The sequence below is a fragment of the Apostichopus japonicus genome, chromosome 19, assembly GCF_037975245.1.
Source record: "Apostichopus japonicus isolate 1M-3 chromosome 19, ASM3797524v1, whole genome shotgun sequence".
Classification (NCBI taxonomy): Eukaryota; Metazoa; Echinodermata; class Holothuroidea; order Aspidochirotida; family Stichopodidae; genus Apostichopus; species Apostichopus japonicus.
The window spans coordinates 16,787,469-16,803,171 of NC_092579.1; the positions used below are offsets into that span (position 1 = coordinate 16,787,469).

General features: G+C 35.7%; 1 protein-coding gene across 2 annotated transcripts in view; it reads left to right on the plus strand.

Moving 5' to 3' along the window:
* Nucleotides 1–15,703, plus strand: part of LOC139960393 (probable helicase with zinc finger domain) — a 50,645-nt gene that overhangs the window by 6,705 nt on the left and 28,237 nt on the right. For both annotated transcript variants that reach the window (XM_071958728.1, XM_071958729.1), the window contains exons 3-4: nt 2,794–2,964; nt 10,880–10,957. In XM_071958728.1, the coding sequence (XP_071814829.1) occupies nt 2,794–2,964; nt 10,880–10,957 (249 nt within the window). The remainder of the gene's footprint in view (nt 1–2,793; nt 2,965–10,879; nt 10,958–15,703) is intronic.

Consider the following 15,703-nt stretch of genomic DNA (forward strand, 5'->3'; position numbering starts at 1 on the left):
GAAAATGTTTATAATAATCATGATGTTACTATGGCAACATCAGCTTTTCCTGTAAGCACTCTGGCATTGAATTGTTATCAGCGTTGGGTTTTGTTTGGTGGCTTTAAAGCAGCTTTTATGAATTGAAATTGGTAAATATTTCAAAAGACAGTCCATGTAGTAACACTCCATATATTGCAACTTTGCAACTCATTAGTTTGTTTTGTAGTTAAGGTGACTGACTATTTAGAATAAGCCAAGTAGTGAAGCAAAGTCTAAAAGGCTTGAGATTTTGAAAATTTACATTTACATACTGTAGATGTCCACTGTTGTCCAGCCATTAAAATGTTATAAATTGAGTCAAATTCATTAGGAAGTGTTAAAACAGTCATTTGGTGAAACAAATTTAATATGATATATCTTAAATGGTTAGTGACACTCTTTATTTTGAGAAACAATGCTGCTTTAATATCTTACATTTTAATTTACAATTCATGGCAATTCAGTCTTTGTTTGCTATGTGAGTAAGTTAAAAATTTATGACATTTACAATGTATCCCACCAGCGCACTACAAATACCGATACCGTAGAAGCGATGTTCATGAAAAGCCTAGCGAACAACTATATTTACATGTATTCATGTAATCCTATGATCCAGAGGGATCTTTTCAATCGGCTTTGCTCAGCGTTTCATATCTCCCATGGAAGTGAGCCATTACAAAGCCTGTTTAAGAATATGGTAATGTACAAACCGAGACCAATTTTACCATTAGTTTAGCACGCTGAATAAAATTTAAAAAAATGTATGCATGCACAAAATTTTGCAATAAAGAAGAAGTTGCAGTACTTACAGTAGATAAGAATGTGATTTGTAAATGATTAATTGACATTATACAGTACTGTAGGTTTTTGATCTGCTCACTGACACACATGTAAAATGTTCAGTTGAGCAACTGGTATAAAGTACAGTTGCAATATATCTAAGCAAAAGGTAAACTTTTGAGGTAAATTTTTATTGACATTACAGTATACAGTAGACTGATCAAGATAAACATACCCTGGATATTCTGTGCACGTTGTTGGAACAACAAAGTTTGTTGTTGTTGATATCATGGTAGAGAAAGATCCCTTGAAAGTGCTGGTATTTCCCCCTCTCCCTCCTTTTTGTTGTTGTTGCAAACTTTACTTTCTGACATATGATTGTAGATGAGAGTGAAACCATTACAAGGGCAGGAGATATTTTCAATACCACTACATATATAATATGATAAGCACTCGAGAAAAACAAAGGTTGTTTATTGCTCAGACGGAATGAAGTAATTACTTGCTTTATCGAAAGCCTACCCAGATTTGATATTGGGTATTAATGCATTTACAATTGACAAAAAGGGGGAGGGGGGTTGTGAATTGAGGGAGAGGGTGTGAATTGAGAGAGTGGGTGGTGATGGATGATAAGATTAGCACGTCACATATAGTGCTGTAGATGGAATGGAGTGCCTAGTTTGCTGAGGTATATAGTATCTGGGACTCTTGTGCCAATGGCTTTCTTCCAACTTAATTACACAAAATAAAATAAAAATAAAATTAAACTGTTAGCACTTAATTACACAATATTATTAACTTAATTACACAATATTCTCTCTTTACAAAGCTAAAATGGATAAATGAAATACAATGTTTATTGCAATTTGTATGTCAGTGTACATGAATAGTTACTAAGTACTACTGACCTGACCCACAAAGCATCACAGAGCTACGTTGAGCTGCTGAAAGGGTTCAATACACTAGTCCCTTACTGAAATCTTACAGTCTAATGAATAATTCATCAACCACACAGTGAGCAATCTGAAACTTACAAGATTTTAGGGTCATCGGAGACTGTAGGGAAGATTGTAGGATCCAGGGGGTGGTAAGGCTTATAATTTGCTTCACTCCTCACTTGTAACCTGTCTGCTTTAAGTCTCAATGTGTGTTTGCCAAATTTTAACTTCCACCTTTCCAGCTCACTGCCTTAAAAGCTCAGTGGAAATGACACTGTTCTATGCATTTTTAATACTAATATTCATTATTTTTATTTTTTAATGAGTTATCTGTCGTTAAACATTTTGGGGTGAATAAAATTCGCCAGATTTTTTAGATGAGTCTGTACATTCTACAAACTTCAATCAAAATTTGTAAGACACGCCCGACAGATCATGCGCCAATCAAACCTCTCTGTTTTGTTTACAATCGTTAGGCCTGTGTGCTAGCCTGTGTTAAGTTCTCTTGAATAGTATCATCTCTCTGTTTTGTTTACAATCGTTTCGCCTGTGTGCTAGCCTGTGTTAAGTTCTCTTGAATAGTATCTTTCTTTCGGTCTTACCGATGTAGCTTGCAAAATTGTGTCATTTCCTTACATTGCAAGGAATAAACTTGGTGTTTTCAGAGGCTCCTCCGTGAAGTAGGGTCAAATAAGCGGAGGATACGATTATATAAAGGTTACATTTGTGTAATGAACATGCTGATATTGGCGTTCAGGCCATAACGGCAACAGAAAATAAATTCTTTCTTTCGATTGTGACAGTTTTTCTGCATTAGACCCATATGGTCAGAGTGCATTTAGAATAAAAAAAACATTGAATATGCTTCCGAAGTTTGTTTTCCGAAATTCATCAGCAAACACGTATTGAGACTTCAATAGTCCTGAGACAGGTTACAGTAAGTATCGTTGTTCATAAATCCCCAAACCAGTTTATAAGTCTTGGGGGAACTAATAAAGAAGTGATATTAATATGAAGATATTATCTTTCACATCATTTTTTTGGCATCATTTAGGAACAATTCCAGAAGGTGAGTGAAGATTGTGCCCGGATTTTAGATCTCAACCCAAACAGCAAGAAAATCATAGGCAAGGCTCTTATGTGTAAAGCTCAGGCCCTTTGCAAGCTGAACAGGAACGAAGAAGCGTTAACAATTGCCAAACAGTGGACACAGACGGAACCAAAGGTAAAAGATTAAATAAATGATGATCTTTCACTAGATGTGTAAATTTAATAAATTCTAGCTTACGTGTCTCCTCTCAATATTAGCCTTACTTCCTTTAACTAATTGTCTGTACAGTCTTCAACAAATGGTCCTTTGAACTGGTCACCATTATTTGGCTTTTCTGGCATATTTTTAGGGGGGGGGGGGATAATGGGGAACATTGATCTTGACTTGCATGTGATACACTGCAAGGGATATATGCCACTTTTTTCCTAAAATCAACTTTATTCTTCATAGTTTTGCAAATCAATGATTTTCTGGTTACTTATATAAAATATATTGACTGTCCATAGGCCACGGTATAAGTTACGGTACGATACCGACACAACCACAGGGGAATAATCCAGTGTGTGGTAGTTTTTGGAAGTTAAGAAGTTTTCTTTAAATCCTTAACTCTTTAATGGAACTATTATCTGGATCTTTGTTCAAAAACTACATTTTAAGTAGTTGCATTTGTGTTACCTTATGTTGGCTGTTTTGCATAGGATCATACCATGGAGATACCAGGTAAGTGATACCCTGAATGAGGGATTTTATCTTCAACCTTTTGGGTCAACAGTCCTTCTAGTTGGTTTCATCGCATGTGAGGGAAAAGTGAATTTAGTTTTAGTCATTTCAAAACACTCAATTTCCCATAAAAAGTATTTTTTAATCGCTTTAATTGGGTCAGGACTGTCTTTCTAGAATTTTGAAGTTGGAGATAGCTGACTGGTATTTCGGGCATATTCTTCTCACTGTGCCTGGAGCTCAGTACCAATAAATTCTTAACAGGCCTAATGTACTGTCCCACCAGTTTATTAAAAAAACAAGCCCAGTTAAATTACAGCTTCCCAAATTGCCTCAGAGCTCAGTTGAAAGTTTGGCCGTATACTTAGCTACAGTATGTACAGAAGTACAGCTAAGTGTAGGAAATTTTACGTAGCAACAATTGTTAGTGATGAACGTGTGACATATACTCCCGAGATCTATTGTGACGCAGTAACTATTATGACACAAGTTTGGAAGTTTCATCATCTTTACCTTGTGGTAACTGTTTCATAATTTTGTCCATAGCAACAGAAAGAAAAGCTCAAATGTGACGTATGCTAGCAAGTCTCTCAATGTGTTTGTCACGGTTAAATATCTTCAAGAATAGTTCAGGGTAAACTTTCTGTTTGATATGTTAAAGATGAACATAATCTAAGCACTCTGGTGAAATTTGCATTCGATGCTTATTGTACCTTTTTTTGAGATCTTGGCCTTTAAGGGTAACCTGATTTTCTACCAAATGTGAGCTTGAAGCAAACAGGTATGATGTCATAGTTGCACACTGACAAAACAATGCTTTGTTTTTCTTTATTTTTCAGTATATTGTTTTGACCTGGATTGGATAGTGTTACTAGTTTGCCTGAGCTGTGAAATTTAGAAATTATCAATGCCTATGGTACATTCACATTACAGATGCAACTAATTTTGGAGTACAAAATTGAACATAAATTTTATAAAGGCATTGAAAGTCTTAAAAAGCATATCATCTAAAAGAACCCCCACCATGCCACTGCTGTATACCCTAATGTACATCCATACATGGATCACTTGCACTGCGTCAGTAACACTACTGTTTAATACTCAGTACTTCTGTTGATATTTACTATAAGCTTAATTTTTAGAGATGCATAGCCAAATTTGTCAAATGGGACAGTTCATTACAATTTAAATGCAATGTCTCATAACCAAGGGAGAATTCTTAAAAAGCTGCGACCATTTGCTATATTTTCTCTTTAATTTCTAGAATATATGTAATTGCGATCGGAGCATCCAGTTACTGCGCTTACAGCTGCATATTTTCATCTCCTACTCAAGTTAGCCCGACTTTACCCCGACTTAAGCCCAAGCTACCGTATTGTGGAAGTAGCCAAATTGTGGTTCATATTTTGTACAGTATAGGTGTAGAGGGTACAAAGTTTATAAGGGATTTCCAAAGCATCGTTTGCAATAATTTCACCTTTGTACTGGCTCACCAAGGGTGAAGAGACAACAGACCTAATTTTGTGGCATTCTTATGACTCATACTACTGTATACGTACCTCATACCTGTAGGTACAGTATTGTACTTTCTTCTTGGGTGCTTCACTATGTGTACACAGACAATATAAAGTCAATTCATACAAAATGTGTGGTGTATTGTAAAGTAGTTAAAGCAGCATTTTGCATCCTTTTCTATGATTTTTCTCAACCTCACTGACTCCACTATGCCATAATGACATACATAACTACTAAGCTTATCTAATTTAAATTTTACTTCAAATGGTGGCATAAAAGTAAACAATTTGCAACTTTCAACTTTGTTGTTCTCCAAGATATTTTCCGTTGGGATCCCAATAAACCTCGCCCATAATATGAATATTTAAACACTACGAACGTCATTGACAAATATGTAATATAACACAACGCTTGATTTGTGTACAGTCTATATGGCAGTTGTACCAGGGAGTTGCATAACAACTCCCTGGTTGTACCAGTTGACACAAAGTCTTGAATCTATTTTTAGCAACGGCTCATAACTAAACCTGCATCTCTGATTGGTTGAATTCACACTAGTGGGTTTGGGGGAACTGAATGCGATTAATTTTGTATGTGGAATTTGTCGTGGACACTCTTCTCATTATCTGCAAATATCCTTAATTACTCGCCAATTAACGTTGTTGGCAGGGAAAAACTTGACTAATATCTTAGTTTGCTGTTTTGTGATTGATATATGTAAAAAAATTTGATGGACATATCAAAAAAGTAGAAAACGGCAACCAAACGCAAAATGCTGCTTTAAGTTCTGTAAATTTGTTTAATAGAGCATTAAATGAGTAATATGTGGTTTGTGTTCATGAACCGGCTCTGCCAGTGGCCGGGACAACTGTTTAGTACAGAAGCTGTGACAAAGAAGCCAATTAAGAAAATATGACAAAGAGAATAACTGTAGCTATGTAAACTTCTGTGTACGGTATCCCAACCTAGCAGAATTGCATACCATATTTCAAACCTTTGTGTATTGATCTGTATAACAGTACAGAACAGTTGCCACTTTGTCATATATTTATACTGGAAGTTACTGTATGTTGTAAACAAGAAAACTTTTGTTTAGCATTCCAGTTCAAACAAATAACATGTATATGCCACTGTTTTTACCAAATATGGAAGTTATATATATATATTTAAACTTTTTCAGTGCTTGTTTGGACAGAATCCAAGCAGGAAAAATGAGGAACTAAAAATTACCAAAAAAAAAAAAAAGGCAGCAAACAATCTCTACAGCATGTCTGCAAAAGTGAGAAACTGACAAATAATAAAAGTACCAGTCGTGCAATTTACTTTACCATACCAATGTATATCATGTAGAAATACTGCCTACTGTACAGTATGTAAAGTATGTACAGTTTAATGATGATGTTTGGTCTGGGTGGTGAAATAGTGATACCAAATATAAAAGCTGATGGGAAACATCAAATTGGGGTGGGGGTGGGGTAGGGGGTCAGGGAAGGGAAGGGCGAATATTCCTTCCTATAGTTGTACATTGGGACTTACAATACAGTAGTCTGTGTTTTTTTGGGGGGTGTTTTTTGGCTTTTCCAAGGCAATGCATACATAGATAGCAGAGTAATTGGTACGCTTTTTATAAACTTGTAAACTTTGGTTGACAGAGGGCTCCGAAATGACTGAATTTTGCGCTTATCGTAATTGAATGTCAGATCTGCAGTAGTTCATATTTTATGTTTCCATTGCTTTTTCTAGGCAATGCACCTGTAGAAAGACAGAGTAATAGCTTTCAAATGTCACAGATGGGGCCATCTGAATATTAAATTAACTGAATCGCTCTTCTCTCAGCTGTCTCCACACTATATCTACACTTTTCCATATGCTTCATGTACCTACTGTACATGTAGCTTCTAGGCAGATAGGGAGAGTGCAGTTATAGGTTGGAGACAGGAGACAGGAAGTATCATCGTTCATAAAGTTCCCAAACCTGTAAATCTCTGGTATTATGCCATAATTTGCATTATTAGTGAGCTTTATAGAGGCATAATGTTTCGAAGAATTTATGTAAACTAACCTCTCTATTTGGCCTGGCCCTCTTCATAGCAGTTTGAATATCAAAGATCTGTATATTTACTTCGTTCCCCACTTTCGTGGTAGAAAAATGAAGGAGGTCACTAGGGTCAGTGAGGGTGTACAGTGTTAAAAGATTACCAGGGCATACTACTGTAGACACGATAGAATGCGGTACTGCTTAGGTTGTGGGGAGACAGGTAAGTGGGTCACTCGTAAATATATAATCCAGTAAGTTTTATAATTTTTCAAAGTTGGGATTGCTTGCATCTGACATCAACTGTATTGTCATCATAGCAGTTGTGCTGTAAATTCTTTTCCTTAAAAAAAATATTGTATTTAACATTAATGATCCATGTAGAGGAAATAATATAGAAGCAGTCTACTGTGAATACACATAACAATGACAGCTACTGTGTGAGGAAACATTTCCAAATGTATCACATCTCTTAGGATAAATCAAAAAGAAACAATGCATGTAATTAAAGCTTCCAAGAGCTTCTACCATGATGACATCATAGGCCATCCACTGTGAACCACTCCCTGGAAGAATGTTTAGGTTTTATCCAGTAAATACTTCACATTCTGCAAGAAATGTTTTGGGAATATGACTCATACTTAAAAAAAAATAATCCAGCTACTGTAAACTACTCCTTTACGATTGTTTCCCCCAAGAAGTGTTATATTTAGCAGGTAAACCGATCTCTCTTTTATGAAATGAATCACTAGTGCACATCTCTGTTTGGATGGAAGCATCCTGGTTGTCATACCAAAATGTAATTTCTGATAAACTTACATGCATATGTTATATATATATTCACGTTTCAGCAAATTTTAAAGTCAGATTTTACATAAATATTTAGCAGTAGCAGTCCGACGAAGAACTACTCGTACATTACTTGACTACTACTGTATGCTATATTTCTGAAGACTAGGTTTTACTCACAGAAAAATTGCACATGAAACAATAAGATTACTGTATAGGTATAAATAGTGAACTAGAAACTTTCTTCCCAAAAAATGGATCAAAATGTCCTGTATTGAATTAAAACAGTTATTTTGTTGATTTCAATTTTGTTTTGAGGCACCAAGTTGATTGCAATTAATCTTAAGATACCTTTAAATTATCAGTTTAAAGACTGATCAGTACTTTCTGATCATGTGTTAATATTAATGACATATATTTGCTTTGGTCATATTAGTTCAGTTTTCATACACAACCCAAACTCAGAACAAGTCTATTAAATAACTTTACAACTAATGTACATACAGTACATTACATGTTATAACTCTAGATGTGCTGGTCACATTGGCCATACATACTGTACTGTTTACATACAAAGTTCTACTGTACTGTTTGTGCAGTACTGTACAGTAGACAGTAGATGGATTGTCCTTGAGTATGAGTTCATACCAACAACACCAGCTTCCTTCCCTTTTGTATCACCTATACTTCAAATGTTTATCAGAAATGTGGGTGGTCACATGGCATTGTGTGCACAGTTCTAGGATTGGATTCCCTAGATAGGTTGTTAGAGATATATTGTACATACATGTATGTCCCATTTCATCACAGTGCCATAATGTAAGCAAATGTACATATAGGGATGGACGAATGACCTTGTTGTCTTTGGAGTGACCTCGCAGAACAATGTAAAGGTCATCATGTATAAAAAAGAGTGGTCTGATTGAACAGAATGGAGGATTATAGATTTGAAAACATCTGGAAAGCCAGCTGGAGGAAGTCCTTCCCATTGGAAACACAAATTGTATCTGAAGTTCTGAACAAGTACCATCTGCCCGTCTTATATTGACTGTCAACTCTTGTGTATGTTTTGACTCATGTTGGTAAACATCCTACAAGTGACTGTACATATACATACTGTAGGTTAGGTGCCTCAATCAAAACTTTAAGCTATAGGAGATCATTTATTCTGGTATGTGTTATTAGTTGGGTTCCTAGAAAGCACTGTTTTGTCAGACTTGTAAGTATCCAGTGGGGTTGGGGTGTGTGCGTGCATACAATCTTTTCAGCCTCACACAATATCTCAATAGTAGTTTATCATTAGCATATATACTGCATAAACTGGTATATAACCTTGTGTTTGGTGGAATAATACACTTATTTTATGCCTCCCAAAGTGCACAATTTAACCTCTGAAAATATTTCTAGGGGGTAAGGGAAGACCTCAGAATCCCCTCTATGGTAGATGCCTTCAACAACCCAAGGGCCACATCCCATCCTTTTAAGAATACTAGGCCCGTCCATGACTGCATGTAGCTGCATGATTGTACAGTAAACATGAATTTGCATGCCTCTTTGTACAAGATTCAGTAGATCTGTAAGTGCCGCTTTAAGTTTATTGCTAAATATGCTTCAAGCCTTGACGAAGTTTCGTTGTCTTGGAAGCAAAATCCCAAATCTCGGTCAACAGTTACTGAGAGATAATGTCTGACAATTAGCTGCCAAGTGTGCAGCATGCTACTACCACAATGGAATCCTTATATAAACTTAATGTTACAGACTTAGTCTAGCACAGAGCCTTATTGTAGTCACGATATAAGTTAATTGACTGCACGTTATTTCCAAAATTCCAGGTTTAAGTGGTTTCTCTGTATATTGTCAGGACTGTATACAGTGGATTCTACAAGTCTGCCCGTCAAACAAGACAAAAAAACAAAATTTGAATGTTTGTGACAATTCCTACAGTTAGTTAGGTTAGTAGTTTAATATAGAAACTGTGCTTCACTGTATGTAATTTATGTACAAAAGTTTAAAAACCCTTCTTTTTTTTTGGTACCAGGGTGCACTATACTAAAATTAAAATAATCTCACAACCTTATCGATGTTCTATTTATTGCGCAAATTCTGACCCATTCGGACTTGGAGTCCAAGTTCCAGCAATTTACTGTACATTGTAAAGTGCTGGTAACCCTCATATCATTGGTCAGTCATGCACAGGACATAAAGAGCAGCACACTGCGAAAGACCCAAATACCGTTTAATTCGATTTTTTTTTATGGAAGTTATTGCATACTCAAGATGCAGGTACATCACTGTAAGTCGATACAACTCTTCACTTTGCCTTGTGCTGTTTACAGTGTTTAAAGGTATGCTGTATTGGCCCCAAAATATGCTAAATATGCAGAAAAATACTTTTTGAAAACTTCTAGCAATTATATAGCATGCTATAATTTGGTGCCTATACTTTTTCTGACTACCTTTAATACCCTGGCCACTTTTCCCTGGGAATAATTCGTCAGGTATGGAATCAGCGAAATGCCATACAAAATGGGCAAAGTGCTGTACAATGTACAAAGATGTACATCTACAGTATGTTGTACATAGGAATCACAGTATTTTTTAATATAGAAGCCAAAATGCACAGCCTTCAAAATTTGAACGTTTAAATTAATCCCCGTTTCCGTATAATGAGTCAAACATAATTTGGTTCTGATCTCAACTGCGACAACCAATGTGAGCCACAGCCCAGTGCTTTATTTACCAGACAACTTACTGCACATGTTGCAACAAGTTTGTACAGTACTTTTAGTGTTTGCTTTGTTTCCTGGCTTACGTGTCTACTCACAACCCCCAGCGATAAAATTCTTAATAATGGGAAAATTTGACAATTAACTGAGAATTCGAAGTAGCATGGATCATGCATCTGTTTCTATTGATTCCATTCTATAAAAGAAGAATCATTTTCACTGCTCTTTATACTTGATTTATAACTTATCTACATTATTTGGTTTTATTGATGTCATATGGTGTCTTTCTCTTGTTGCCTTTCAGAATTTTCAAGCTATAAAGGAATATCAGAGACTAAAGCAATTAGTGGAAGACAATAAAGATGTACTAACCAATTTAGATGTAAGTATTTTTGCTAGTATCGGTGGAGGAACCAACAAATGAAGTCCCCATATAAAAACTCTGGACTAAAGTTGGCATTGTCCATGACTAGATCTAAGGTCACTGACCTCCTACTCTTCAATCTACCATTCTGAAAATCTGTTCCAATTGGGCAGTGTTTCAACCTTCATTTTTTACACCTGTTTTTTTTTCTTGTAGAGCTATTTTGACCTTTTTTTCAGTATCACCACAAACTCTATTTCATCCCCACTTTGTGGGGGGTCCAAGTAAGAATACTGTCAATTATAATTTTGGATATGAAATGTGCTGGCTGCAATATTTTTAAACTACATATTTGAAAAGAATTAAATAGCAGGGTCTTTTACAGTAACAGGGACAACTTTGAAATTCGTAAGCAAAGTAAAACGCTACTGTTTAGTCATCGCATTCTTGTACAGTAAATACGGTACCGGCAGCACAATGGACAAAATTTAAAGAATAATTGTAGGTTGCCTTAAGTTTGGTATGTACAGTACAGTATATGCAGTTGATAACTTGATATACTGTACTGCAAGTCCCATAGGAAAGTGGGAAAAGTTTTATGACCATGTTATCGAACCATATTACTTTCATTTAAAAACAGCTTGGTTACATTTGGTAGCATTAATCGATTGACAACATATTCAGTTACAGTACAGCAAGTACCCTAAAATTTAAATGTTCTTTGTTTCTCTTCCCTTTCAAAGGTGCATTATTTAGTGATAGTTGGAAACTTGGTAATCATCTGTTGTTAACAGTTTAAGATGAAATGATCTCCAGCCCAGATTCTTATATGCTAATTATGTAGGCCTAGTTATATTGTTTGTATGATTTTCACTCAAAAAAAGTATGGTAAGTCTAGGTAAACAATGAAATGTATTATTATTTTTAGTATTTTTTAAAGTAAATCTTTTTCAAAATCTTTTTCTCATTATCTGATGTGACGTTGATTAATACAACAAATTTGGATTTGGTGACATTTGATGATTTTTTAATAACGGCGAGGACAAAAGCTCATTTAAAATCTATCTTGGTTTCCCTTTGATCAAAATGGTGGCATCTTCGTGATGTACAGTAGGGAATATTTGGACTATCACAGATCAAAACAATGTGCTGCAGGCTATTCAAAATATTACTTTTTATAATTCTGTGGATTTATGATCAGCATATTGGGATTAACTATACCTAATTTATGACCACCAGAGTATGGAACTTTTAGTTAAAAAACAAAAAACGTAACTTGTGTAAATACCCAGTGAAATTCATAAATCAGTCTTCTCTGATAGTGTTATGTTTATATTCGACGTCTCGTAAATAGCTTGAGCTTAAGTATACTTAAGTGTACTGTGCGGTTTTTAATCATTTGTGGGCAGTTATTGGTGTGCTTGAGGCGGAACAAAGTGGATAAGAAATAGTTACTTATTTTGAACTGATAATCCTGTTGAAATGTAAGTATTGATTGTCATGTATTTTTTTGATTTATGGATACCTTGTTTTGAAATGTTTGTGTCGTTTCAGCAGTGGTAGTTACAATGTAGCTCATTACAGTAATTCAAGATACAAATTTTGGATCCACTGAATGAAAAACATGAAAATCACAAAATATCTTCATTTACTTTGCTCCTTGCTTACCTGTCTCCTCACAACCTTAGCACCTCATTCTACCGTGTCTAGTATGCCCTGGTAATCTTTTAACACTGTGCACCATCAACGAATGGCTCCTCCGGTCGTCGGCCTTCCTTCTCATTCTACCATACAAAGTGCCAACATCGTGCGTTTTGTTGTCCGGATTTCCTACAGCGATTTTCGTACGGAATTGGAGCCTCCTCAATCTACCACCCAAAGTCCCTAAAAATATATTCCCTTATTGACTCTGTTATCTATTCGGATCCATGTGTAATTTGTGAACCATCCAGACGACATTGGGTGTTTACCATGATTTACTTCGTTCCTCGCTTACCTGTCTCCTCACAACCTTAGCACCTCATTCTACCGTGTCTAGTATGCCCTGGTAATCTTTTAACACTGTGCACCCTCAATGACCCACTCGTAAATATCTAAACCAGTAAGTTTTATGATGTATACATGCAGATGATATACTGTAGTTTATGGAAGTTGTTAATTTATCATAAAATCGTGATGTCATTTTGAATTTTGATCTGGTTTCAAACTTTTAAAACTTGTATGGACAACCTTAAAATTTGTGAAAAATGTATTTTATTTTTATTGAACATTTGAAAATGTGCCCTTTAATACAAAGCTGAATAACAAATTACCTGCCCGGGCATATAAGTAGGCTCTCCTGGTAGATCTTGGGAAATTTGAGCTGTGCAAGTGACTTTTCCATGCTGGCTTACTTTGCTAGGCTTGGCGAATTGATTACGTAACACTCAGGCTAACGTTTCAGACTAATAACCTTGAAAGGTGAAGAAGTGGGCAGTGGCGAATAACTATACAGCAACTTACTAAAGGGCCGTTTGTCAATTGATCTTATTAAAGCAGGGAAAGAAATAAGAAGAAATAAGGTTTGGATTAGACGACTTATCGCATAGACATGTCACACCAGTGTCGACTTTAATACGTTGTATTTAAAAAATCTATGTGTGGACTGAATGATTCATTGGTGCACTTGGTCATTTTTAGACTGTGTTTCATAGTTTCCTTAGCATTAGGTAAAAACAACTCAATTATTGGAGGGTTGAGGACACCTAACTGGATGATAGCCAAATATATATTCAGAGATAATACAAAAATTAGTGGCAGTGCATCTAAGAATTAATGCAAAACAAAGTATTTTAAAGCTTTTTAGATACTGGGAAGATACATTACAGACAATGTACTGTACCTTTAACCTGACTTTGTTCTTCTCTGGAACCATTCTTTTGAGAGACCTGTGGAGGCCATGCATACATTGAAAGCCGTAGCGATTATTAACTACCTCTTATCAAGATGCACAAATATGTGCTATTAAAGAAGGTTTCCATAAAATTAAATGAACAGATCTTCAGATGTGTACAAATGGAATGCTGACATGGAAGTACTGTACAATTATCTATATTGATTACAAAATATAAAAAGATACCGAACTGCTGAACCTCAAATTTGCTATTTTGACAAAGAGCCTTGCAGCATTGAGTGTCTGGGTCAGTACAATATGTGACCTTTGTTAAATTTACTTGTAAAGTGTTGATTGTGCTTTCCCCTAGACTATAGGTTGAAGGAAGTATTTACCATCAAGTCTCCTCTAGTTTGGGAAAGAGCTAATATATGTCAAACCCTAGAAAGCCCAAATACACTGGAGAACAAAACACTTTGTTAGTTTCTCAGATCAAGGAAGGAGCACTCATAGTGAAAGCAGATATATTTGAAGTTATTTATAGCAATCCGTTCATGCCACATGAATACTGCAAATGCTACTTGAGTGCATGGTTTTAGTCTGCTTCATGAATGTCACAATGTTTGAGCCTGATGAAACCTTGAGAAAAGGTTGTTACTCATCAAGATAGAACATTATTTCAGAGGGGATTTGAAAGAGGAGGGTGGAACAAAGCTGTGGGTTATGAGAGGGACTTTAAATTGGTCAGTAAATATCCTAGGGACAGTACAGTAAACGCATGACTCTATTCTGAAGTGATCTACTTATCTAGCCAGGTCTATGTCAATGACTTGATCCCTCTTCAAACTACTGTATGCTTCGGTGTATATATTCAGAAATCTACAGTACCTTGCATTTAACCATAGAGTACACACATATTGTTCCCCAGTTTAATTCAGAAATTTAAGTAAAAAATGACACACTATATATAGCTACAAGAGATCGTCACTATAAAGGGAAGTCACAAATAAAATATGAGCATAATTTTTCTTTGAAGGTAGATATTGTCAGTTAGAAGTTGCTTGACCTAGGAGTAACTTAAATCAGTTCCACAGCAAGTCTCTGATGAGATGAGAAGTTACTGCACAAATTTTCTTGACATTGCATTGTGAAAAAGTGGAATATTGTATAGTTGTGTATGTTTAGAAGTGAAATAAGAAGAAAAAAGGTTGGCATGGAGAAGGGGTTTTATTTACGATGCTATGCATCCAGGTGTGCATGGTGGAGATGCTAAATGACTTACAGTGTAACTTACACTTCATGTCAGGGTGGCTGTTCAATTTACAGTTTTACAGTACAGTGGCTCATTTAGGTTTTTTTTTCCCTACAATTTGGAAGATTATTTCAGATGGGGGAAACCATAGATTGTACCTGGATGGAAAACCCACCTCACTTTAGCTGGCCTGCAAGGCTTGATTCCATGACCACCTCCCACATGCTAAAGCAGGTGACATTGCTTCTAAATGCCACACTGCCTTTAACCAGCGTTACCAGCGACAGTTGACGAAAAAACGCTAGATTTGCGAAAATAAAACCCTAGAAAACGCTAAATGGTAGTTTCCCTAACATTCGTGTTGTTTGGAGTCAATTTAGCACAGATTCGTAGGATGAATGGTCACCGATCACAAAATAGATTTTGAATAGTTGATTTGAGTGATAGTCTGACCCAGAAAATTTGAAAAAAATATGGAAATTTTCGGTAGGAAATTCCGAAGATTGGGCAAAAATACTCAAAATAAATTTGGATGGGTCTCCAAGTAAGAATTTTGTCTAAAAAATCTGAAAAGTGATCAATTTTTGGTAAATTTAACTAGTTTTAGGCAAAAAACGGTAGAATTACCAAAATTAGAAAA